Raw genomic sequence first — 23,528 nt, 5'->3', positions numbered from 1 at the left:
AAAACGATCCTCTGACGGACAAAGTTTTATCTGTATTTGTTGTTGCTGTTTTTCTGTCACAAGTCTGAGGACAAATAAAACTTGCAGCATTTTTACCTGCAGCTGCACATCCACAGTCTAAACTGATCAGAGGTCAGTTACAGATAAGAGCTGCACTCTGATTGGACAATAACTCACTGCATCAACACTTGTAAAACTTGTAACTGATCACGTTTCAGTGTTTTATCTAAGGAAGGACAGACTGATTGATAAATACCTAGATTTATAGACAGATACACAGCTAGAAACAGAAATAATCTTCGGCACTTTTTATTTCCAAGTTGTTTAATTTGTGTGCTTTTACTTTGAAAAAAAAATTTCCTTCGGAAGCTGTGTAACTATTCTCCTTGTGTTTTAATATGAAAGGTTTTGCGTCTCAGGGTTGTTTATTTTGACAGTCCCACTGGAAGTTCAGTCGGTGTGACTTCCGTTAACTTGACGCCGGTCTGATGCGATAACGGGAACCGATTCCTCTGGAAATACCGGCCAGATTTGGCCTTTTCCTACCGGTACACCAGCTAAAATGAGAGATAAGAGGATTTAACGGACATTAACGGACCCACTGGGCTTGAAAAAGGTAAAATGAACCCTCAAAATGTCCCGGTTCGTCCTGGTTTAACGGCTTCACACATAGTGAGGACTGCTAACGGTAGCTAGCCGCAGCTAGCTCGATCAGTTTCCTTTTATTTCCCCCAAATCCACCTCGACCCGCAACATTCCCGCTTTCTCTAAGTCCCCTCGTGTTGCGTCACACAGAATCCCGCTGTGACGACATAAAACCGTTAAATTCATGAATTCATCAGCTGACAGTGAAATCCGTAGAGTTACCCGAAAATTTCTGGGATTTTTCCAGGAGTAAGCGAAATATCGCGAGAGGAAGTAAGAGCAGCTGCAACTTTTCTAAAGATTTTTTTGTTTTTAATGTGCTGACGTCACCTGGCTGAAGAAACGCTAATTTTTCTAATTGTAGTTTTGTTCGTATTAGTCGCGAATACCGGAAACCTCAGAAATTATTCGAGGTGATAATTAAGTTAATAAAGTCGGACATAAAAAATCTTGAGATAAAATTTTACAAGTTACGTGCTATATTAACTACACAACGAAAATATATTTTTAAACTAATTTTCCATAGAATTGTTAAAATTCTGTGTTGAGATAAAATTTTACAAGTTACATACTGTGACTTGTCAAAGTCGTTCAAAATCCATTCATCGTATCAGATTTTTTACAGTCTCAAACGACCTCATCTTCGTTGGTTATTTTACCTTCTACAGTGTGGAACCCAGAAATTCTCTCTCTCTCTCCCTGCCAGTCTCCGCCATGCTCTCTCGACCGCTAACACTGAATGAGCGTGACGACGGGGGGCAGGGCCTGGGAGCTATAACTCCTCCTCCTGCTCTCCCATTGGTCGATGAGGGTGACGATGACGACGAGACACAAACAGGTACGTGTCGATTTATTTCATAATTTTATCAGTTTTCTTCCATTGGAATTTTTTATTTATTCATTTTATAAATTTGCATTTAGATCTGGTATGATCTTATTTGTTTATTATGTTATGTTATTTTATTTTAATTACATTTTTTTTCTGGGTAGGTCATATTTCAGGTGAGATTTGGGTGAGAGAGTTTATGTTTACATGTAGAGTTAGAAAGAGAGAGAGTACTGAAAGCTGTTTCTTCTCCTACAGGGATTTTCTCTCCTCCTTTGCCTCCTTGGAGCTCCTACTCCTCTTCTTTACCTCCTCCTCCTCCTCCCTGTGCCTCCACTTCCTCCTCTGCTCTTTCTTTAACTCCTCCTTCTGTTGCTCCTCCTTTCACTTGTCTTCCTCCTCTCTGTCCTCTTCATCCCACGTCCCACCCTTCTTCTCCCCCACCTTCTTTATATCATCCTGCTCCTGTCGGTCCTTTTCTTCTTTCCTCTGCTCCCTCCACTCATCATCATCCACCTCCTCCCCATCCTCCATCTGTCTCTTCTGCTTCTTTTATTTCACCTTCTCCTCCAGTTTCTCCTCCACCTACTGTAACCCCTTATCTTCTTTCTTCTGCTCCTTCTTCCATTCCTACTCCTCTTCCTCCTCACTCATCGTCTTCCTCCTCTACTCCTGCTACATCCACCCTTCCTTCTCCTTCTTTTTCTCCCCTTTCTTCCCCCTCTCCTCATTTCCCTCCATCCCTCCATCCTCCACATCCCTCCTTTCTTCCTCCTGCTTCTCTTTCTGTTTCATCTACCCCTTCATCTCCTCCTCCTCTCCATGATTGTCCTCCTTCTTCTTCTTCTTCTCCTGGTCCCCTTCCTCCTCTCCTTTATCATCATTCTTCTTGTCTCATTGTTCCTCCTCCACTTCCTCCTGCATCTTCCATCTCTTCACCTCCTCCCCCTTCAGCCTTGTTTACCCCTCCTACTACCCATACTTCTGCCACTTGTTCTCCTCTCTCTTCCTTCTCTGCTCACATCCCTCCATCACTCATTTCTCCATCTCCTCCTGTTTCTCCACCTGTTTCTCCCCTGCTTCCTGCTCCTCCTTCTGCTCTTTGTTCAGCTTCTTCCTCTCTTCCTCCTTCTGCTCCACCCCCCTCCCCCTGTTGCCCCTGCTCCTCCCTCCTGCCTCGCCTCCTCTCAGCTCACCGGTTTGAGGTGCGGCGCCTCCTGCGAGGAGCTCTGGCCTCTCTTGGTCGCCGTCTGGACTCTCTGGAGAGGAGGAGCAGGAGGAAGAGGAGGAAGAAAAGGGGGAGTGGGCAGAGAGGAGGGGAATCCTGTTCTCCTGGTGAGTTGTGTCTCCTCCTTCAACTCCTCCTCAAACAGGACGAGTCTGTATCTGTCACATTCATTATTTTCATTATTGATTGATCGACCGACCTGTAATTTTCTTGTTAATCGATTAATCGTTTGTTCGATAAAATGTAAGTGAACATTGAAAACGTCTGTTACAGATTCCCGCAGCCCAATTTAATGTATTCACACATCTGGTTTTATTCGTCTAAACCCAAAGATGTTCAGTTTCACATGATATACGACACAGAAAGGCAGAAAATATTGAAAAATTATCATTCATTTATCATTTTTTAATTTTCATGATTCAATTGATTGGTCAATAAATCATCAGACAACAGTGAAAAAATGATTTTTTTTTTTTTTTTTTTTCAGTGAGAAGCTGTCTAAAACACGAGTTTTCAGTTTCCTGTAGTGATGGGACACAAGGAGTTAACGTGAGGAGTTAACGTGAGGAGTTAACGTGAAGAGCTGTGTTGAGTTTAGTTTATTGTTTGGGGCGTGCTCGGGTTTTGGTTTGTAACAAATGTTAAACACAAAATCTTATAAATTATATTATTATATTTTTATTATAGATATGAACCCATTTTACTGTGAAACACCACTGCTACAACATTCAAAGTTCTCTAATTTCTCTATTTGTTCTTCTTTAGCTTTGGCTGCTGTCATCTCCTCCTCCGCCTCCTCCTGTAGCCCTGCTCCCATCCCCCCTGTTGCCTCCTCCTCTTCTAGATCTTCATCATTAGCATCATCAGACGGCGAAGACTCATCCACACCTCCTCCTCCCTCCTGTTTCAGCCAATCAGATCAGGGGAGGGAGGGGGTGAGGGCTGATGACAAGAAAGAGGAGGTGAGGGGGAGGAAGAGGAGGAGGAAGAACAGGGGAGAAGAGCTTCTTATTTTTCCAGAAAACAGAGAAGAAGATGATGAAGAAGAAGAGGATCCTGGGAGGTTTGTCGGGCAGATGTCTGTCTCCTTCGGAGGAGGAGGAGGAGCACCAGAGAGGGAGGAACCGCTTATTCTGTACAAATTCAACCAGAGGAAACACCGAAGGAGAGAGGAGGGAGGAACCGGCCAATCAGAGAAGGCCGTCAGTGTCGTTGTCAAGCAAAACGGTTACAGAGGTCCCCTGCTGCTACACAGGTAAGAGAGGGTGTGATACACAGAGAAACGGCCAGAGAGAGAGAGAGAGAGCGAATGACAACAAGGAACAACCAGGGAGACAGAGGGTGTGAGACACAGAGAAACAACCAGAGAGAGAGGGCGAGAGACAACAAGAAATGACCACAGAGAGAGAGCTAGAGACAGAGAAACAACCAGAGAGAGAGGGCGAGAGACAACAAGAAATGACCACAGAAAGAGAGAGCTAGAGACAGAGAAACAACCAGAGAGAGAGGGCGAGAGACAACAAGAAATGACCACAGGGAGAGAGAGCCCTAGAGACAGAGAAACAACCAGAGAGAGAGGGCGAGAGACAACAAGAAATGACCACAGAGAGAGAGAGCTAGAGACAGAGAAACAACCAGAGAGAGAGGGCGAGAGACAACAAGAAATGACCACAGAGAGAGAGAGCTAGAGACAGAGAAACAACCAGAGAGAGAGGGCGAGAGACAACAAGAAATGACCACAGAGAGAGAGAGAGCTAGAGACAGAGAAACAACCAGAGAGAGAGGGCGAGAGACAACAAGAAATGACCACAGGGAGAGAGAGCCCTAGAGACAGAGAAACAACCAGAGAGAGAGGGCGAGAGACAACAAGAAATGACCACAGAGAGAGAGAGCTAGAGACAGAGAAACAACCAGAGAGAGAGAGAGCTAGAGACAGAGAAACAACCAGAGAGAGAGGGCGAGAGACAACAAGAAATGACCACAGAGAGAGAGAGCTAGAGACAGAGAAACAACCAGAGAGAGAGGGCGAGAGACAACAAGAAATGACCACAGAGAGAGAGAGCTAGAGACAGAGAAACAACCAGAGAGAGAGGGCGAGAGACAACAAGAAATGACCACAGAGAGAGAGAGCCCTAGAGACAGAGAAACAACCAGAGAGAGAGGGCGAGAGACAACAAGAAATGACCACAGAGAGAGAGAGCCCTAGAGACAGAGAAACAACCAGAGAGAGAGGGCGAGAGACAACAAGAAATGACCACAGAGAGAGAGCTAGAGACAGAGAAACAACCAGAGAGAGAGAGAAATGTATCCATTATATGATAAACTTTATGTAAATCAAAATGTATAATTATTTGAATCGATGAAAAAATATATGCATTATAATATTAAAAACTTCAAATTAAACTTTAAATTGTACTTATATAAATTATAAATAATCAAAAATGAAATTTGAAATGATTAGATATTTGTAATGACTTCTTAAAATCTAAAAATAGAAGTTGTTATAACTAAATTATGCATTTAAATTATAGCCTAAATGTTATAAATATATGATTCCATGAGTCTAAAAGGACATTATTTTTATAATATCAAAAATATTCATTATTAATAAAATATATTAATAAAAAGATCAAATTTTTAATGATGCTTGACTCATTGAAAGTTTAAATTTTAAATAATACATGATTATATTATACATAATTAAATTTATATAAAATCTGAAAATATATTCAAATCATTTAAAACATAAGTTATAGACAAGTGATTTTGAATATATCATAAAATGATGTTATTTATCTTAAAATATGTCAACTATGTTGACTTTAATTTCACTTATATGAAATTAAATGATACATAAAACAGGTATAATTGATTATAGTGGAAATCAATATTACACTTTATGAGGTCATCTATATCATAAATTGTATAATTGTATGATTTTTTTTTTGCCTGTTTTTGTCTGCCCAGCACCTCCAGCTCCTTTTCCCAGGATGCCTTGCACCTCCTCCCGTCGGCTCAGAGTGTGCCGACCTGCAGCCAAATGGAAGCCCTTGGTGCCTCCTCCGGCCACTGGCGTTTCTCTGACTTCACCGCTCCCTTCTCCCTCTCCTCCAGTCACGGTACTTTCCGCCTGTGGCTCCGTTCCTCCTCCTCTTCATTTAGCCCCGCCCCCATGCTGCGGCTTTCGACGGTTGCTGTGGAGACGGTGTTGGAGTCAGTGAGGGGCTGGGCATGCGGGAGTCCGCTGCGGCCCCTGAGAGACTGGACGGCGCCCCCCAGTCTGAGCATCGACCACTGGTTGGTCGTATTTAATTAAGATGTTTTTGAATTTGGACAGACCATGTAATTTTATTGTTTAATGTTTTAAAGAGAGGTTTCAATTTTATTATTTGTCATATCTTACAAATAATAGTTAAAATCCTTTTTTCTATATATATATATATATATATATATATATGTGTATGTATATATGTACACGGTTATATATGTGTGTGTGTGTGTGTGTGTGTGTGTTTGTGTGTGTGTGTGTGTTTGTGTGTGTGTGTGTGTTTGTGTGTGGTGTGTGTGTATATATATGTATGTATCTATGTATGTGTGGGCATGTGTTTTAATTGTTTAACATGCTACGATTTTTGTTATCAATATATAATTAATGTTTTACAAAGCTGGTTTAATGCATTTTTTTATTTAAAATGTTAAATTTTAGTTTAAGTGAGTTTTAAAGTATTGTTAGATATTATTATTATTATACACTGACGTGAACATAAATTAAATTTTAAATTTTTGTCTTTGCAGTTATGTGCGAACACCTACACCAAGGTAATTTTAAGAGATAAAAAAGCTAGTCATTGTTTTCTTTTTTCAATTAAAAAAATTGGTTTTATAGTGTACTACAAAACAAACTTATTACCCAAACGTAATTTTTATTAGTCTGCCTTAATATCAGCATTAATTTGTGTATTTTAATATATGTCAGTTGAATTGTCAACTTGGAGTTCATTTTTTAAATGTTGTCTTAATAAAGTATTCGTACTCAAAACAGGACTCAAATATCGCACATGACGAAATAATTACTGTGTGTTGCAGCCCGACTCTTTCCACACGGCGACAACAGAAGCAGCGGGCCAATCACTGCACTCGGAGCCTCCACCTACCCCTGCCCCTCACCCAGTGCTCAGCCAATGGACTCTCTGCTCCATTCCCTGCCAGCCAATCAGCAGCCAGCTCTGACTTTCTCTGCACAAATGGAGAGGTGGTGGGTTTTTTTTCATTTTTAAATTCAAAATTTTTAAATGCATTTCTTACATACTGTATTTTTTATTCTTTTAACTGTTACTAATTTTGATGTGAGATTTGAGCTTTTTGCCAGTTTTTCACTTTTTGTTACGTTTCTGCCCAATTATTCGTAATCATCGTTCTTGCCGATGGAGCTAAGTTCTTTGTTTTTCTCTCCTTTTATTTTTGTTGTTTTTCTGCTCAGCGCGGCAAACGAGTCTCACAGATTCGAATCCGCCGGGCGTCGCCTCGGGAAACACCCCTCACACCGATGGGACTGCCAAAGGTCAAAAGGTCAAGAGAGGAGGGATGAAAGCAGATGGAATAAAACAAAAAACAGTAAAAAAAAAGTCATTCAAAATATGAAAATAAAATGAAAAGTGCTGTGTTTAATTTTTCAGGTTAAAGAAGAAAGAGTTCAGTCTGGAGGAGATTTACACCAACAAGAACTACAAATCCCCCACCACCAACAGGTAAAAACTACAAATCCCACATGGAGAGCACAGACAGAATCTGTGTAAATCTGCTGCACATACCTCACCTCCCAGCATGCCTCATTGTCATCCTGCAGGAGTCTGGAGACGATCTTTGAGGAGCCACGAGAGAAGGACGGAGCGCTGCTCCTGATTGGCCAGCAGAGGAGGCGCAGGCTCCTTCTCTTCCCAGATTTCACTCAGCCCAGGAAGAGGAAGAGGCCGCAAGGTATGCAGGCAAACGCAGTCCACAGAGGGGTTAATGTTGTAGTTTTTTAATTGATCAGATGTCAGATATTACATCACACTGTATACGGAAACACACGTTTCAGTTGCTCATATGAAAAATGATAATTTTGACAACTTATCTTCATGGAAGAATCAACATTGTTGAACATTGTAAAACATAAAACAAAACCAAATACATAAAACATCAAAATGTACAAGGGAAATGTACATTTAAATATCAACTATACACCTTATTTATTTTTATTACAAAGTGTTTTTCCGATTATTTGAGAGGTCCTAGTAGCTTTCTTGTCCCTTGAGTACAGTATCTTTCAGTGACTTAGTCCAATATAGAGGAAATAAATCAGAATCTTCGTTCAGTGGATAATAATAGGCTAGGAGAGAAATACTTATAGAAAGGTGACTGGTGCCCCCTGCCGATGAGAAGAATAAGTAAAATATATGTAGAAAATGAAATAGAAAAAGAATCTTACCCTTCTGAAATAGTCCGAGGCAAACTGTCTGAACGGTAAAGATAAAGGCAATGCTCCTATTTCCATTGAACTGTTGGAGATAATATGTTCACAGAGTAGCAGTAACCTCAGTCACCACAGACTCAGCAAATGAACACATTCGGCCCTCATGTCAGGGTTTTCCTTTTAGAAGAAGTTAACTTCCATTTAATGATTAACTAAGTAGAAGAAATCATCTAGAAGCTTGAGTGGACAGAACATGTCGAGTAGAAACCTTAGGATGGGATCAGGCAGCCGCTCAACCTTCTGGTGTTAAGTGACGTTTTGTGCTGTGAGTCTTCTTCGGCGATGATGGCGACTGGACCACTGTAGCCAGGCGACTCCCCCCTTCTCTCGCTTGTTCCACAAGCGGGCAGAGTTTAGCTCTTGCATCCCTTATGTGTTGTGTGGAGTCCTCTGTGATCTAGATTTTTTATTTTTTATTTTATTTATTTATTTATTTTTTCCTCCTTCAGAACCTCTGAGTTTTTGGAAAGATGTGTGTTTGTATCACTCCTGCCGCCCTTATCATTCTTGGGACCAATTCAATGTGCAATGTCAACAGCGTTTGGAAGGGAATCCTTGATCCCCGGTGAGACTCTGGACAGTAAATCCATCACCGTCATCTTGATGTTCTCACTTTCTCATTCTGGGACTTCAGATATTTTCAAATTCCTTCTTCTCTTGTGAGCATCAATCCTATTTACCCAGTCTCGTACCACATTGTTCTCTTTCGTTAGAGAATGGGCCTTCTTCTTCAACTCCGTTTACGTTCGTAGTAAGACGCCTCATCTGTTCCTTCGCATCTCCAACAGAAGTTGACACAATACTCAATTCACTATAGGAGTCTTGATTTTTTTCCGATCTTGTGGATTCCAGCGAGTAGGGTGGCATTTTGTATGAGCGCCGCAGTCTCCCTTTGGATCATTGTTGTTGAGAGAGCTGTTAATAGACGTATCTGCAGGAGACCGATATTCGGCACGTTGTTGTCAGTGAGCTGTTTCAAGTAGTTATGCGCATGCTTTACCCTCCACTGCAAGCTGTATGTCCTCTTCTTCATTTAAATCGTTATCCATTGTGACCGTCTTTCCAGGCAGATGTAGCGATGAGTTAACGTTAAGCCAGCAAGAATAAGCTATGTTAGCTAGTATGGATTTCTCAAGAAGAATAGCAAAATTTGGTCAGAAGCGTATTAAAAAGGTTATCGATTAAATCTCTTCTTCAAAAAATAGCTTTTTCAGTCAGTTTTTACTTTTAGGGGGTGATTAAATCCAGGTTTTGCACTAAGCAATGGTCTGCTGTATAAAAGAGCGTCTTACAGTGGAACCATCTTGATTACTTCTAGTGTTGTAGTTTTAAAGAAAAACATTTTTTTTTCTGATTTTTTTTTTTTGTTTTGTTTTTTTTGTTTGTGTGTTTGTTTGTTTTAGGGGTGGGGTTTACTGTTGCCATGGTGCCAAGGAAGCGGGCAGTGGCCCGGCGACATTGCCACAGTGACGGCTCCGGTGATGACGACGCAGACCTGGATGTGATGCTGGTGGAGCGACTGAGCGCGCTCGAAGATTTCCTGACACGGCAGGGCCTGGACGTGTGAGCAGTGACATCACTTCCTGTCCGCTGACTAAAGGCCAAATAAACATGAGCTGCTAGCACGCATCACTAAGGCGGTCAAATGGGGGAGGGGGGATGTGTTTGTGTGTGTATACTTGGTGTTTTGTTTTGTTTTTTTATTTTTAGTTTAGTTTTGTTTGTTTTTTTTACAGTGTAGGCTGTTTAAAATGTGAATTTTCTGGAATATATAATAATTAATAATTTTTTTTTTTTTTTTTACTTATTGGATGATGTCAGGTGAGGCCATGCCTAGTTGTGTTTTGTTTTTGTTTTTTTTAAATAGTAAAATATAACCCCCCCCACACACACACACAAACACACACACTGATGCTGTAGTACTCTGCAGTACTAACACAGTACAGTGTAGTAGTGCAGAGTCACTGATGAATATTTTTAAAGTGTAATATATATTTCTGGTGAAAATGTTTCTATTTTTGGAACAAATAAAGTTTGTTTCCGCTCACTGATGGTTGTCACTTCATTATTATCATGGACATGTTTTACTTTTCCTTCCTTCAGTGTTTAAACTGCTGACGCTTGTATGAAAATAGGTTAAAATATGTGAATATTAATTATCTCCATCAAGGAGGTTCTGATTTCACAGGTGTCTGTTGGTTTTATTTGTTGGTTTATTTGTCAGCAGGATTACAGTAAAACTACTGAACCGATTTGCACCGAACTTGGTGGAGAGACGGGGTCTGGCCCAGGGAAGAGTCCATTTTGGGGCAGATCCAGGAATTTTTTTCATCACTTTCCTTAACATGATATGTGACAGGGCATTTTTTTGCTATTCTAGTTTTTTTTATTTTTTTATTTGGCTTTCTCAACAGATAACACTCATTTTTTAATTATTTCATTATATTTGACATTTCTTCATTAAATCATATTTTTTTTAATTTATCTTTACATGATTTTTCAGTCAGGTTTTATTCATTATGACTTTGTTGTACAAAGCTCATGACCGATTTCTTCTTCTTTTTTTTTTTTTATCTTTCAAAGAAACGATTAAAAATTAATTTTTAAGAAATAAAATCTCTCTGGACTTCAGTAAACTTCAGTCTCAGCAAGTTTGATCTAAATTTTAGATTATTTATTACATTCTGTATTTCTTGTTTTAATCCTACTTTTTGTTCACTTATATACCACATGATAAATTCCCCGAGTCACAAGTCCCTGGTTCAACTCTCTGGCCTGGCTGGACCGTTTGCTGCATGTCATTTCCCTACTCTCTCTCCTCACATTTCCTGTCTGTCTCCCATAAAGGCATAAAATGACCCAAAAATTAAATAAAAAGATAAACATAGATATGTACAAAATCTACCAACAAAAAAAGAAAATTTTATTTTATTTAACACTCCCTATAAGGTTAATAAGTCTTGTTGAGCATCACATATCCATTCAGATACCCAGGACTTCAAATGATGAGGAGATTTTTAATTAAAGACTGAATGTTTTCCATGTTTCTTAACACTTTTTATATCTCAAAGTAAAAATGTTTAAATGTTTTTGAAATATTTTCCATTGTCCTGCAATGTGTCATATCTTTAACCCTGACATCGATATTTATGGTTTATTGTTGTTTTTTCCTGCTTTGATTGTTAATAAACACAGATCTATACATTTACTCATCATTTAAATCTTTTTGGTTTGGTTACGTTCAATTTTGACTCCGTAGGCAGATCAATGAGCTTGACCATTGATGTTGACCAATGACCAATGATGTTGACCAATGACCAATGATGTTGACCATTGATGTTGAGCAATGACCAATGATGTTGAGCAATGACCAATGATGTTGACCAGTGATGTTGACCAATGATGTTGACCAATGACCAATGATGTTGACCAATGACCAATGATGTTGACCAATGATGTTGACCAGTGATGTTGAGCAATGATGTTGACCAATGACCAATGAGCTCCTTCAGAAGCTCAGTGGTCGTGAGTTCAGCCAATCACAGTGAAGGGAGATGTACCTGACAGCCTGACTCGGCACGATCGCCACAATGGTTATTTAACCTGACGCACGAGGTCCTGATGTAACTTCCGCAAACAACATGGCGGCGGTCTTGTGGCGTGCGCGCAGAGGAGTGATTTGCAGGTTTTTAACTATTTTAATTTTTTTCCTGAAAATATTAAAGTGAACAGATCGTCTTTAAACATGTGACGTGTTTCCTTTACGGCTGCGTGTCCGTAACGACAGTGTGACGAATTTGTCGTGTTACTGCGGCTGTGGTGGGGAGACGGTTCGACCTGGGTTCCGCCAGACTCTTCAAAGTTTATGTTAGATTAATATTTAACGCTATCTAAAATCCAAACGGTGTGTTGAATGTGACGTCGGACAGGTGAGCAGTGTGTGAGTAGGGAAGATGAAAGATTCGGCTAAGGAAACATTAGCAAGGTGTGTCAGATAGACCCGTTTTCATGGTATGAACAGGTGAGTTTCTAATCCAGGAACCGAGCGTGTTGATCTGTTTATCAACGGTCTGTTTGTCTTTGGAGCCGTTCAGGTACTTTTAGTGTTTTAATATTATTGTCATATGCATAAGTTCAAGACCTAAACGAAGTGAGTTACTGTTGGTTTTTTGGTTAAAACACCTTTCAGCGTTAAACCGGTCTGGTTGTCAGAGCCCTTTAGACCGAGACTGGATCCCTGCGCCCAGTACTAGTACACATCCCAGACTCGTTTATAAGAGTAAAGAGGAAAACGACTGAGACTGATCAGGACGTTACACAGTAAAATCCAGCTGTCAGTTCTCCCTGCTGTCAGACTGTTTCTGAATATATTTACGGAGAGTAAAGTCTAGACCTGCTCCGTATGAAAAGTGATCTGAGATAACAGTTGACCTGAAAATCACATTTACTGATCCAGATGAGCTGATATCAGCTGATCTGCCAGACTCTGCTTCTCTTTACTTTGTCTTCATTTAAAAATGTGAATCTTAATCTTTAATATTTACGAGCATATGTAATAATTCCACGTATTTAGAATATTTCAGGAATCTATGTGTTAATTATCAGACGTCACGTTTCACTGTTTTCGTTTTCCTGTCGTTCGCAGAGTTCTTCCGCCGAGCTGCAGCCAGCAGCGCAGCCTGAACACAGGTGAGTGTCCGCACCTCCTCATCCTCATCTCCTCCTCTAACTCGCCGCCCTCCTCTTTTCACCTCCTTTCAGACAATGACTTGATCTCCACCTCATTTACATTTAATTCCAAATTCAAACACATTTATCCAAATGGAGTCTGGTTATGAGGTCGACTGATAATAAAAATACATTTTCACAAGTGTGGCAGCCACGTGATGGTTACGTGGCCATCATGCGAGTCATGTAACAGTCGTGCTACAGTCGCGTTACAGTTGTGTCACAATCGTGACTGTCACGTGACAGACGTGTTTCCTTCATGTGACGGTCGTGTGACAGTCATGTGACTGCCGCGTCTCAGTCGTGTGCATCTAACTTTTTCATTTAGGGGAATTAGTACATAATTTAGATGTGCCCGAAAGTCTCAGTCACTTATTGCACTCTTTGCAATAAAGGCAACGCACAATGTTGGCTGTTTTATCGTATCTGAACCACAGAAACTGGGCAAGCCCTTCTTTACGAAAGGCATATATTTTTTGTATGTTGTAGGCTCTGGCTCTGGCTTGGAGTTGGATGAGGCCATCTCCTTGGGTCCAGGGAAAGAGCAGACAGGTGGCGGGGCAGTTACCTCCGCCGACGATGTTGGGTCTGGGCTGGGCCTTTCAGGGCCGGGGGCGGGTTTAACGGGCACCGCAGCGTTTATCTTGACAAAAAAACAATCGATTGTTCCTCATTTTGAATTTACGGTATGTTTTAAGGTTGTGATGTTGCTTGAGGAGGAGTAGAGGGCACGGTTTCACACACAAACACATGCCTAATTTTTTTTCCCATCCGCGAAGAAGAACATCAGGGAGAGAGCCAATCAGAGGCAGAGCTCGGGCGGGTCTTCGCAGAATGCGGGTGACGGACACACACGGAGACAGACCTGATAAAAGTCAGGCGCGTCAGTGCGACCAATGACAAAGGTTAGTCGCACCTGACAGATTTGGTCACACGTGCGACCGAAATGGTTGCACTCTGGAGCCATGTGTGAGGGAAAGTTTCCCAGCATGCACTGGGGCATATGTAATTCTGCATTGTTATGGGGTTACTCTGTTTTCCATTGCGTTCTAGAGCATTTCCACACTTCGTTAGTTATCATACACTCGTTCATAATTCTATAGTTATATTATAGTTATCAGTTACACTCAGTCGTAATGAGCGACTGCATTGAGACCGTGAGCGAATCCTCGTCTTGCGTCCGCTGCATGAATGAGCTGCAGCTGTTCTGGAAACAGTCTGATGTCCAGCTCTGCTCTACTGACGTCTGGGAGCTGAGAACCTGAGACCAGCCCATGAATAACTGACGGGAGACGATCTGTCCAGCCAAACCGTTGATCTGCCCCCTCCACACTGTATGTCCCAAGATAAATAGAGAAGGAGTGTGGCAACGGGGGACTGACGGGCGGGGGACTGACGGGGGACTGACGGGGGACTGACGGGTGATGATCAATAACCAACTGCAGAAGACCAGAGATATTTGGCAGAGGTCACTTTATGCGATTTGTAGATTATGAATTTGTTTTCATTTGTTTTTCAATAGTTTCACTTTGTGACATCTGGAGTAAAAAAGAACGCACCTGTCACCTGAGACCTGACAGCTGATTATGAACGCAGACTGAGTACAGATGGATGTTAATAACATGAAGCCACATCAGCTCAGAGAAACAGATTCATGTCATCATTTCACTCTTGACATAAATGATGACCTTGTTTTCCAGACAAAATCAGACATCCAGGTCTTCAGAAGTGGTAGTTGACAGCTGATCCAATATTATCTGGCTGACGGAAGAGTTGGTATTTGTGTGTGTAGTTGAGGATTTGGTTTACCTGTGATTACACCTCTTTACCTCTGGGCGTTTGCTGTCGGGTTGAGATTTATAAAAAAAGACTTGACGGGAGAATGTGCGCACCTGTACGTGAACTCTGAGCCACGTGTATGGACACGTTGCAGACACAGATGGTGAAGTGGTGAACTGAAGCCAGCTTTTATAAGGATCCCTCTCAAAGGTTAAGTTCCACTTCATATCAAACCAATAATGAAACATCATATCCACAATGTGATGAACGATAAGCTGCAGCCGTGTTATGTTTGTGTTTGTAAGAAAGACACAGATTGGTCCATAATCTCCCGTTTTAAAATACACAGATCAATTCACATCTGAACCATTTACATCTGTGACTCATTAATTAAGTTATCCGTCCATTTTCTGAGCCAAGAAACCCTACAACGTCCAGAGCCTTCAGCATCTCAGGGTGGACCTCATCCACCCTCGTCACGTTGCCACTGAAGAGCCTCTTTACAACCTCAGAGACCTCCGCCAGAGATATGAGCAGGACTCCCCCCGAGTCCTCAAACCCTGCCTCCTCCGCAGAGGAAATGTTGGTGGGGTTCATATCCCCAGTCCGAGTCAGCAGTTCGCCTTCCCGGCTGACGACAGCCCGGGCCGAGCCCTGCTCTCCCTTTCTGAGACGCCAGGTGGTTTGCCAGAACTTCCGAGGCCTCGCTGAACTCCTCCCACACCCGGGTTTTTGTGTCCGCGACCGCTGCAGCCCTTGTTGTCAATCTATCATCATACTGTTACGAAACTATTAGTAAACTACAAATCTGTTATCAAGCTGTCATTAAACTACTGAATGCCTCAGGCATCTCAGGAGTTTTTCTAAATGAGGTCTCAGGTCTGATGTGGTTCTCAGTGTTTTTACGGGTATTTACTGGCGATGAGACCAGGTGTTGTTGTCAGATGTTTGAACCAATCAGTTCTCTTCAGGTCGTGCCCTCCTGCCCCGCCCCCGGCCCCTTCCCCTCCTGTTGGTGACAGGTGGTAGTTACCTTGGTTACCAGCACTACAAGAGGAGGGTCCAACAGGAGGATGGAGCTCCACCCCCTCTGGCCACGCCCACACAGGTAGGAGACAACACACCTGCTGTTCCCTCCTCTTCTTCGTTTTCTATCTCACCTCCTTCTTCTCTTCACTCCTTTTTTCATACTCCTCGTTTTTCCTCTTTCATTCCGCATGTTCTGCTTTTACCTTTCTTCTCTTTTAATTTCTGATTCGTCTTTTTCTGTCTCCTTCCTTCCGCTCCTCTTACTGTCCTCCTCATGTCTTTTTCTCTCCTTACTTTCCACTCTCGTTCACCTCCTCATTTTAAAACAAACTGCTCTGCTGTGAAGCAACATCAACATTTTGTAACTCTTGTTTGTTTGGGTTTTTCCGGGTGGGGTGGGTGGGTGTGTGTGTGTGTGTGTGTGTGTGTGTGTGTGTGTGTGTGTGTGTGTGTGTGGGGAGGGGGGGGGTCTATTGGTAAAAACAAACAGACGAGTCGAACAGTTAAAATACAGCTGGACCTCCTCCTCCTCCTCCCAATGAGCAAGTTCCCGTTTGACACTTTGACACTCCTGTCACTGGTTTCATGTTATTTTCCTGGTGTGCAGGTGAAGGTAACACGCCAGGTAACACGCCAGGTAACACGCCAGGTAGCACGCCAGGTAACACGCCAGGTAACACGCCAGGTAACACGCCAGAGGCCTGTATTACAAAGCAGGTTCAGGATACCTAGGATATCTTTTCGTTATCTGGCTTCACTGAGCCTGACGACCGTCATCACGCTAAGCGATAACATAACATTGGTTACCAAGGCGACCCAGGTTTTCCCGTGTTCACATGAAAGGGGCGTGGTTTACAGCATATGACCAATCACAGACAAGGACAAGTCTACTGGCAGCAGAGCGGCATGTGTGAGAGACGAAGAGCAAACGATAATATTAGACAAATACGACGAAGTTAAACACATGATCCAGGCTAAGAGCAACAGCTGCAGCTGCCAAATGCAGGAAGAACAGCTGGAATAAAAATCACCCCCTGTGTGAATGTGTAAGTTAACAGGCTCATAATATCACTGCCCATCATTAGGACACAGCAGTAAGTAAACTGACTTTCATTTCTTATAAGTACAAAATGTACAAGGCTCCAGTGCTTCAGTCAGACGATGAGATGAAGACGACGGGAGGGGACCAGCTCCTCCACAGGAGTCCAGTCCCGCTGAGGAGCTGGACTCTGCAATAATGAGGGTCGCTCATATTAAAACCATCAGGGGGGGACAAAGCGGTTTGCTGGTCTCTGAACACTCTAGTCCTCCTAAGAGACCCTCTCACGATCTGCGCACTGAGCTCCACGGGACCTTCTAAGAATGGTGATGTCATTTTCCAAGAGAGCCGATTGGTCAGTGGGTGGAGCTTTTATACACGATCCGTCATGTCGAACGTAACCTGCTCCGGAGCAGGTTAGGTGTGCAGCGTAAGTTACCATGGCGATGAATCCCGGGAAGAAGTGAACCACCATCGTAACCCCGAAAACCCAGGGTCGACCCTGAAGTTACCTCGCTAACCACAAATCCTGCTCCGTAGTTCAGGTCTCCGGTAACAGAGAAGACCGCTGGATGGAGAACACGCTTAAAAACAGCGAGTGAAACACGTCAGCGTCTGTCCTCGTCTTTTACGCGTTCACACTGAAAATCAGCTGTTTGTCTCAGACCACAGTGACGGCTGCCGACAGGTGACCTGGACCACCTGTGTGAACACCTGTGTTTTCAGGTACACATGGAGACTAGGTGCTCCCAAACAGGGTGTATCTGCTGTTCGGGGTCGGTTGGCTGTACCCAAGGTCTGTGTGGAGCAGTGAGGTGGTGATCCTGGTTCTGGGCCAGCACAGCTCAGCTGGAGCAGAGATTCAGGACCGCGCTGGACTGACATGTGTTCAGTGACATCACTCAGGTGTAAAACCTGCGGATGGAATCAGGTGAAATCAACTGTTTTATCTCTGATGTGAGGAAAGACTGTAATTGGTTCACTGGGTGAAAGGTGACAGTGATGATGTCACACTGACCGTTCACTTTGACCACTGACACATCACCGCTCCACTCAGGCCCCGCCCTCTCTCCTCAGTCTCCCACCTGCCTCCTGATTGGTCCATTCACTGAGGACATGGTCTGATTGGTCAAACAATAACTTGGCAGGACAGAGGGAGGCTCTGATTGGACAAAAAATTACACAGAGAACTAAAACCCTGAAAGGTTAAAATATTGGATTTATTGACTTTATTTCTTAGTTTATTTACTCGTCTGTCTTTTTTCTTTATTTATTCATCAGTAAATCAAAGTTTTAATGAAAACCAGGAGGATGAGAACTCTCACATGAAGATAATTTACAATAATAAATGATAAAACTCGATAAAAGATCACTTTTATTTTCAGAGCCGCAGCTGTCACATCTGTATCCGTAAAAATACATTATTTTAAAATATGCTCAATAATTCATTGATAAATTATTTGAACTTTGTAATAAAATAATAAAAACATTCTAAAACAATAATAAAAATAAATTAAGTAGCCAGAAAATTAAAAAATGATGATTTAAAATATAGTTAAGTACTTTTTTAAATGTAATAATCATTAGTACTGATTCTATAAATAATTATAAATGAAATAAGTAAAATATCAAAAAATGTTAATTAAATAAATACGTATAGACAATCATCTTAATTAATCTTTTACTTTGCGTTAACGATAATAACTGATAATCCTTTCAAATGTTATTTTTATAATTGTTATTTTAATGAATGTCTTTAATTTTCTTTCATGATGTTAATAAGTACTTAGTTTGCAAAAACAATTATGGTACAATCTAATAATACATTAGTCAAATAATTGTAAAATAATATTAATGTATAAGTACTTTAATTGTATGAGTTAATAAACGCTGAATATTTCAAATATATAAAATGAAAATTTACTTAAACCTCGGTAAGAACGTTAAACTATCATCTTTTATTTTTATAAAAAATAATAATCATTTTAAATTCAATAATGAGTTAATTAAATGTTTACATGTTAAATCTTAAACTGTCATGTTTTCATTTTTTCATGATAATAATTAATAATTAGTTAGCCAATAAAGTATTTTTTAACTAATTAAATCAATCGTGATAAGAAATAAAATTTTCTAAACGCCATAAAAAAACTCAAACAAAAAACTAACATTAGTCAGCAATAAATAAATAAATGGAACAATAATATAGAATAGAATACAGATGTTTTTTTTATTGTTTTAAAGTAATTCCGATGTGTCTGTAAAGGTCATGGTTCACAGCAGCTGGACTTGAATCATCCAAGACGCGTCTTCATTCCTGACATGAATTCAGATTTAAACTGAAAAAGTCGTTTTGATCTTCCGTGTGTAGACGCATCCGGGGGGCGGGGCTCCTCAGTGTGAACGCCCCCCCCCCCTCCCTCCCGGTCACTTCTTCTTCTGTCGCCTCGGTGAACGGACTCGCCTGTTTCCTCTCGTCTGTGTTAAACACCGTCGGGACACTCGCGGATAAAGTCGTGCGGATGTGTCGTCGTCCGTCTCTCCCCCCGGCGGCGGCGGCGGCGGCGGCGACGGATGCTCGCTCATGGTGAGGTTCTTACTTCGTCGCCGTGGCGACGGCGGCGGCGGCGGCGGCGAGCGTCGGGAGCGCGACCTGCTGCGGCAGGTGAGGCGGCGGCGGCGGCGGCGTCGCGCGACCGACGGAGCGAGGGCGAGCGAGAGAGACGGAGGAGGAGGAGGAGGAGGAGGCGGAGGAGGCGGAGGGGTGAGGACGAGAGCGACAGTACGATTCAGGTGGGAGCGGAAGGGGAGGGGGGCGGGGCAGATTAACGCGACGACGTGCAAAGTAAAGTAAAGTAGTCGGTAAAGTAAAAATCAGAAGCGGCCAAGATCAGAGTTTTATGACTCAGACTGAAAACTACAGTTTCATTAAATTGACAATAAAAAGGCCAAACCGCCCGAGGACGAGAGACACCGAAACACAATAGAGTTAGAGAGAGGGAGGGAGGGAGGGAGGAGAGAGAGAGAGAGGGAGGAGGGAGAGAGAGAGGGAGAGAGAGGGAGGGAGAGAGAGAGGGAGGGAGAGAGGGAGGGAGAGAGAGAGGGAGGGAGGGAGAGAGAGAGGGAGGGAGGGAGAGAGAGAGAGGGAGGGGGAGAGAGAGGGAGAGAGAGAGAGAGAGGGAGGGAGGGAGAGCACCGCCTCCAAACATGGAGAGGACCAAAACATCAACCTTTCAAAAACGATCCAGTTCTCTGAAAAATAAATTCACACTAGGAAACACAGAAGCATAGAAAACATCTTACACCCTTGAGCGAGGAAAGGTCACAGTAAAGCTCATTTGAATTTAAGAGCGAGAGAGAGACAGAAACGGGGTTCGGTTAGCAAAGATCGCGGAGTGTGTGGTTTCCATGGCAACAACTAGCTTAGCAGGTCAGCTATTTTAGCTTTAGCCTAGTTTAGTCTGATTCCAGTTGATCCCGTGCTAACCTGCTAACCCAGTTAGCTGCCCACACAGATTTAATATTTGGTTTTGCTTCGTCTCCACGTCCAGGGCCAGACTATCCTCTGAGGGACCCAGCACTCGCTGAAATCACTGGTTGATTAATCAATCAGTGGATTGACCAAAAATGGATTGGCAACAATTTCGACAACTTATTGTTTGTCGTTTTTTTAAAGCAAAAAAACTTCTCACGTGAATATTTCCCAGTTTTCTTTGACGTAAAACTCAACATCGTTGTGTTTCTGACTGTTGTTCGGACAACACCTTCACTCGGCTTCAGGGAACAATGAGGCATTTTTCAAAATTTTCTGACGTTTCATTGAACAATCAATTGTTCATTAAAGAAAATAACTGTCGGACGTATTAACAATGATAGTAATTGTTGGTTGCGGCTCCATAGAACTCCTGTGGAAAACGAATAAAAACTGAGGTTTTCTGCCTGTTAATGACATCGCACAGGAAAAAGACATAACGTGATTCATTCATTTTCTATCAGTCATCTAACAAAGTAAATGAAGTCGCTCAGTTTGTTTCTAAAATGTTTTTAAAAGAATCAAATATTTCGGGTGTTAGCATATTAGCATCCCTCTTAGCATTCCTGCTAGCTTTACTGTAGCTTAGCTGCTTTCGCATCTGTGTGCTGTGGTAGCATCCATGCCCCCCCCCCCAACACACACAAGCCCCACCCCCTTTTCCACCTGCGCCTGCCTACCTGTTTTCTTTTTTTTCATGTTTTTACCCACATTCTGTCTGTTTTTATTTTTGTCTTTTTTTAATTTTTGTCTTTATAACTTGGGAGTCAAGTCACATGACTTTGCCACAGGTCACATGACTCAGACTCAGGTCAGACTCGACTCCATATTGATTTGAAGTTTGACTTTGACTTAAACACTAACTTGTGACTTTATGACTTTTGACTGGAAATGACATGAAATTCTTCTTGAACCCAAAGATTAAAACTGATGTCATAATAAAGTTTACTAAGTTTTTTTTTTTTTTTTTAATTTCAAATACAAGAAGTTTCATCAGCTGAAATTCACATGATCTTTCACTCAACATGTTTGAAATGTGTTTTAAATTAATTTTATGTTGAACAGAAGTGAGTTATGGCGTTATAATTAAGTAAACATTTCCAGCAGGGGGCGACAGTGCACCACGAAACAAAAACGTCTCCAAACACTGAAAAAACACGACGTTACTTTGACCATGAAAAGTATTTTTAGATTGAGGATCGTTATAATAGAGTTGAATTCAGTCTCTACATCAATGTTATTAAAAAACTAAAATATCTGATGTTAAAATCATTCTAAATACTGTACCCGAGTGAAATTCAGACTCAGGCGTTTAAGACTCAACCTGTGACCTCTATCACTTCCTCTCATTTTTCTACAAGGTCTTTCTATTTTCTTAAACTAATTTGTATTTTTTTCTTTTTTTAAAGATATTTTTTCTGCTCGTCTATTTTGAAAATGTCTTCATTTTTAATTTTTTTTTTTCTTTTTTGCTTCTTTTCCCAGATTTTTTACCTCATTTCTTTTTTACTGGTTTTTATTTGCATCTCTTTCTATGCTTATTTTTCTGATTTATCTCTCCTCTTTCCTCGGTCCCCCTTTCATTTCCTTCTCCCCACTCTCACACTGTCCTAAAAGCTCGTTAAATTTACTTAAATCTCGTTGTCATAATCAGGCTCCAGGTGCCTCGTTTGGCTCTTCGTCACCGTCTCAGCGCGCTCAGTGGCAGAGCCTGTCATCCTGCCCCTTGGCGCCGTCGGCCAATCGCCTTCCTCTGCTATGCCCTGTCTGTCAGCGCTCTGCGGCCGCTGGCCAATCGGGTAAGAGCCGCTGCTGCCAAATGGCTTCTGATTAGCTGAAGGGAAACAGAGAGGGAGGGGAACGACCATATATTTACACCCTCGTTTTGTCTTTTCTTCTTTTTCTTTTGTTTATCATTTTCTTTTTCCTCCCTACATTTTGTGTTTTATCTCCTTCTTTCTTCACCTCTCGTCTCCTATCCTCTTCCTTTTCCGTTTTACTCCTCCGCTGCCTCTTTAAAGCATCTATAACCAGTATTTTTTCTGTTGGCAGATCAGTTGTCTCTCTAATCTCTCTGCTGGTGATGAACGCACAGTTAATCTTTTCAGCCTCTTTCAGCTCCTGGTTTTGGTTTTCCTGTCTGGTTCAGTGTCAGTGTTTAAAGAATAAAAGCTGTAAAAAGCCAGTGTCCACTACCTGCTCAGCAGCAAACAGCAGACGGACACAGGCAGAGATCAGCTGGTGAACATAGTGGAGCATTTAGCCGCTAAAGAGCCAAATGTTTCCATCAGGAGCCGGTGGAGATCAAAACCAGAGCTAAGAGAGAGGGAGTACTGGACCTAGACTCATCAGGTGACACAGGCACCAGAACCAGATGAAGGATCATCATGTTGCTCTGTAACTGCTGGATGTGGAAATAAGCAGCTGTTTGATAAAATGTTAGAGACGAACTTCTGTGTGAGGTGTGTTTACGCAGATGTTGTGTGGACGCAGATGTCGCTCTGTAACTTAGACTACCAGTTTTTTAAATCTGTGGTGGGTTCGTTGCCGTGCGTTGTCGTGTGTTGCTGTCAGGTCACATGACCTCCTCATAAATGTGGACGTGTTTCCATCGTGTCCTTCGTTCTGCATGAAACCGTCAAGGCTCAGACTTCTTACATGAGCTCGTCACCGTCAGCAACAGGAAGTGGAATAAACCAAAACCTGGACGGGGTTACAGGAGGTCAAACGTGTCTCTAGACTTCACCTTCTCTTCTGTTTATCATCTTCCATCCTCTACTTCCTCCTCCTCTTTTATGATTTATTCTGAGTTCTCTCATTTCTTCTCTTCTCCTCGTCCCCCTCTAATTTTACTCCTCTTACATCTCTTTACACTCCTCTTCCTCCTTGTACTCCCTCCTGTTCTCCTCATATTTCTCCTCCTCTCCGACCTTCTCTCCTCTCTGTATCTCTTTCACCTCTTCCTTCACCTTCTACAAAAGTTGAATTGTAACGTTTAAATAAAAATTTCTCTCCTTTTTTTAACCCAGATAATAAACGTTAAACCTGGAGTTTCCTGCTTTCTCCCGCAGGTGGCGCTGTACCGCTCCTTCCCGACTCGCCTCCTCTCCCGGGCCTGGGGTCGTCTGAACGGGGTGGAGCTCCCCACCTGGCTCCGAAAACCCATCTACTCTCTCTACATCTGGACCTTCGGCGTCAACATGCGGG

The 23,528-nt window shown here is 42.1% G+C and overlaps 2 protein-coding genes across 5 annotated transcripts in view; both read left to right on the top strand.

The window, feature by feature from the left end:
• Positions 1-439: 439 nt before the first annotated feature.
• On the top strand, positions 440-9,946 carry wu:fi75a02. 4 transcript variants are annotated; one of them, XM_040158288.1, is made up of 10 exons: positions 440-616; positions 1,352-1,483; positions 3,465-3,954; positions 5,667-5,996; positions 6,495-6,518; positions 6,786-6,951; positions 7,180-7,268; positions 7,376-7,447; positions 7,546-7,676; positions 9,618-9,946. In XM_040158288.1, the coding sequence occupies exons 2-10, from the start codon at positions 1,360-1,362 to the stop codon at positions 9,779-9,781; spliced, it is 1,590 nt and encodes a 529-aa protein (XP_040014222.1). In that variant the 5' UTR covers positions 440-616; positions 1,352-1,359; the 3' UTR covers positions 9,782-9,946. The 4 variants fall into 4 exon arrangements, with proteins under 4 accessions (XP_040014222.1, XP_040014220.1, XP_040014221.1 ...); XM_040158286.1 differs by having other exon boundaries at positions 6,786-6,954; XM_040158287.1 differs by having other exon boundaries at positions 1,314-1,483; positions 6,786-6,954.
• Positions 9,947-11,790: 1,844 nt separating this feature from the next.
• pisd (phosphatidylserine decarboxylase) overlaps positions 11,791-23,528 on the top strand; it is an 18,298-nt gene continuing 6,560 nt past the window's right edge. The window contains 4 exon segments of the mRNA XM_040157193.1: positions 11,791-11,899; positions 12,860-12,903; positions 15,693-15,829; positions 23,393-23,527. Of these exon segments, the coding sequence (XP_040013127.1) occupies positions 11,856-11,899; positions 12,860-12,903; positions 15,693-15,829; positions 23,393-23,527 (360 nt within the window). The 5' untranslated portion in view covers positions 11,791-11,855.

The sequence above is a fragment of the Xiphias gladius genome, chromosome 20, assembly GCF_016859285.1.
Source record: "Xiphias gladius isolate SHS-SW01 ecotype Sanya breed wild chromosome 20, ASM1685928v1, whole genome shotgun sequence".
In the NCBI taxonomy this organism is placed as follows: Eukaryota; Metazoa; Chordata; class Actinopteri; order Istiophoriformes; family Xiphiidae; genus Xiphias; species Xiphias gladius.
Note: the sequence above shows the minus strand (reverse complement) of the source record. Positions and strands in the feature narration are given on the sequence as shown.

What these genes read in the sequence shown, in the direction of transcription:
- wu:fi75a02 (XM_040158286.1), top strand. Translation starts at nt 1,360, where the DNA reads ATGCTCTCTCGACCGCTAACACTGAATGAGCGTGACGACGGGGGGCAG. An exon ending in GGTCCCCTGCTGCTACACAG is followed by an intron (nt 3,955 to 5,666) that starts GTAAGAGAGGGT and finishes TTGTCTGCCCAG; the next exon opens with CACCTCCAGCTCCTTTTCCC. An exon ending in AGTCTGAGCATCGACCACTG is followed by an intron (nt 5,997 to 6,494) that starts GTTGGTCGTATT and finishes TTGTCTTTGCAG; the next exon opens with TTATGTGCGAACACCTACAC.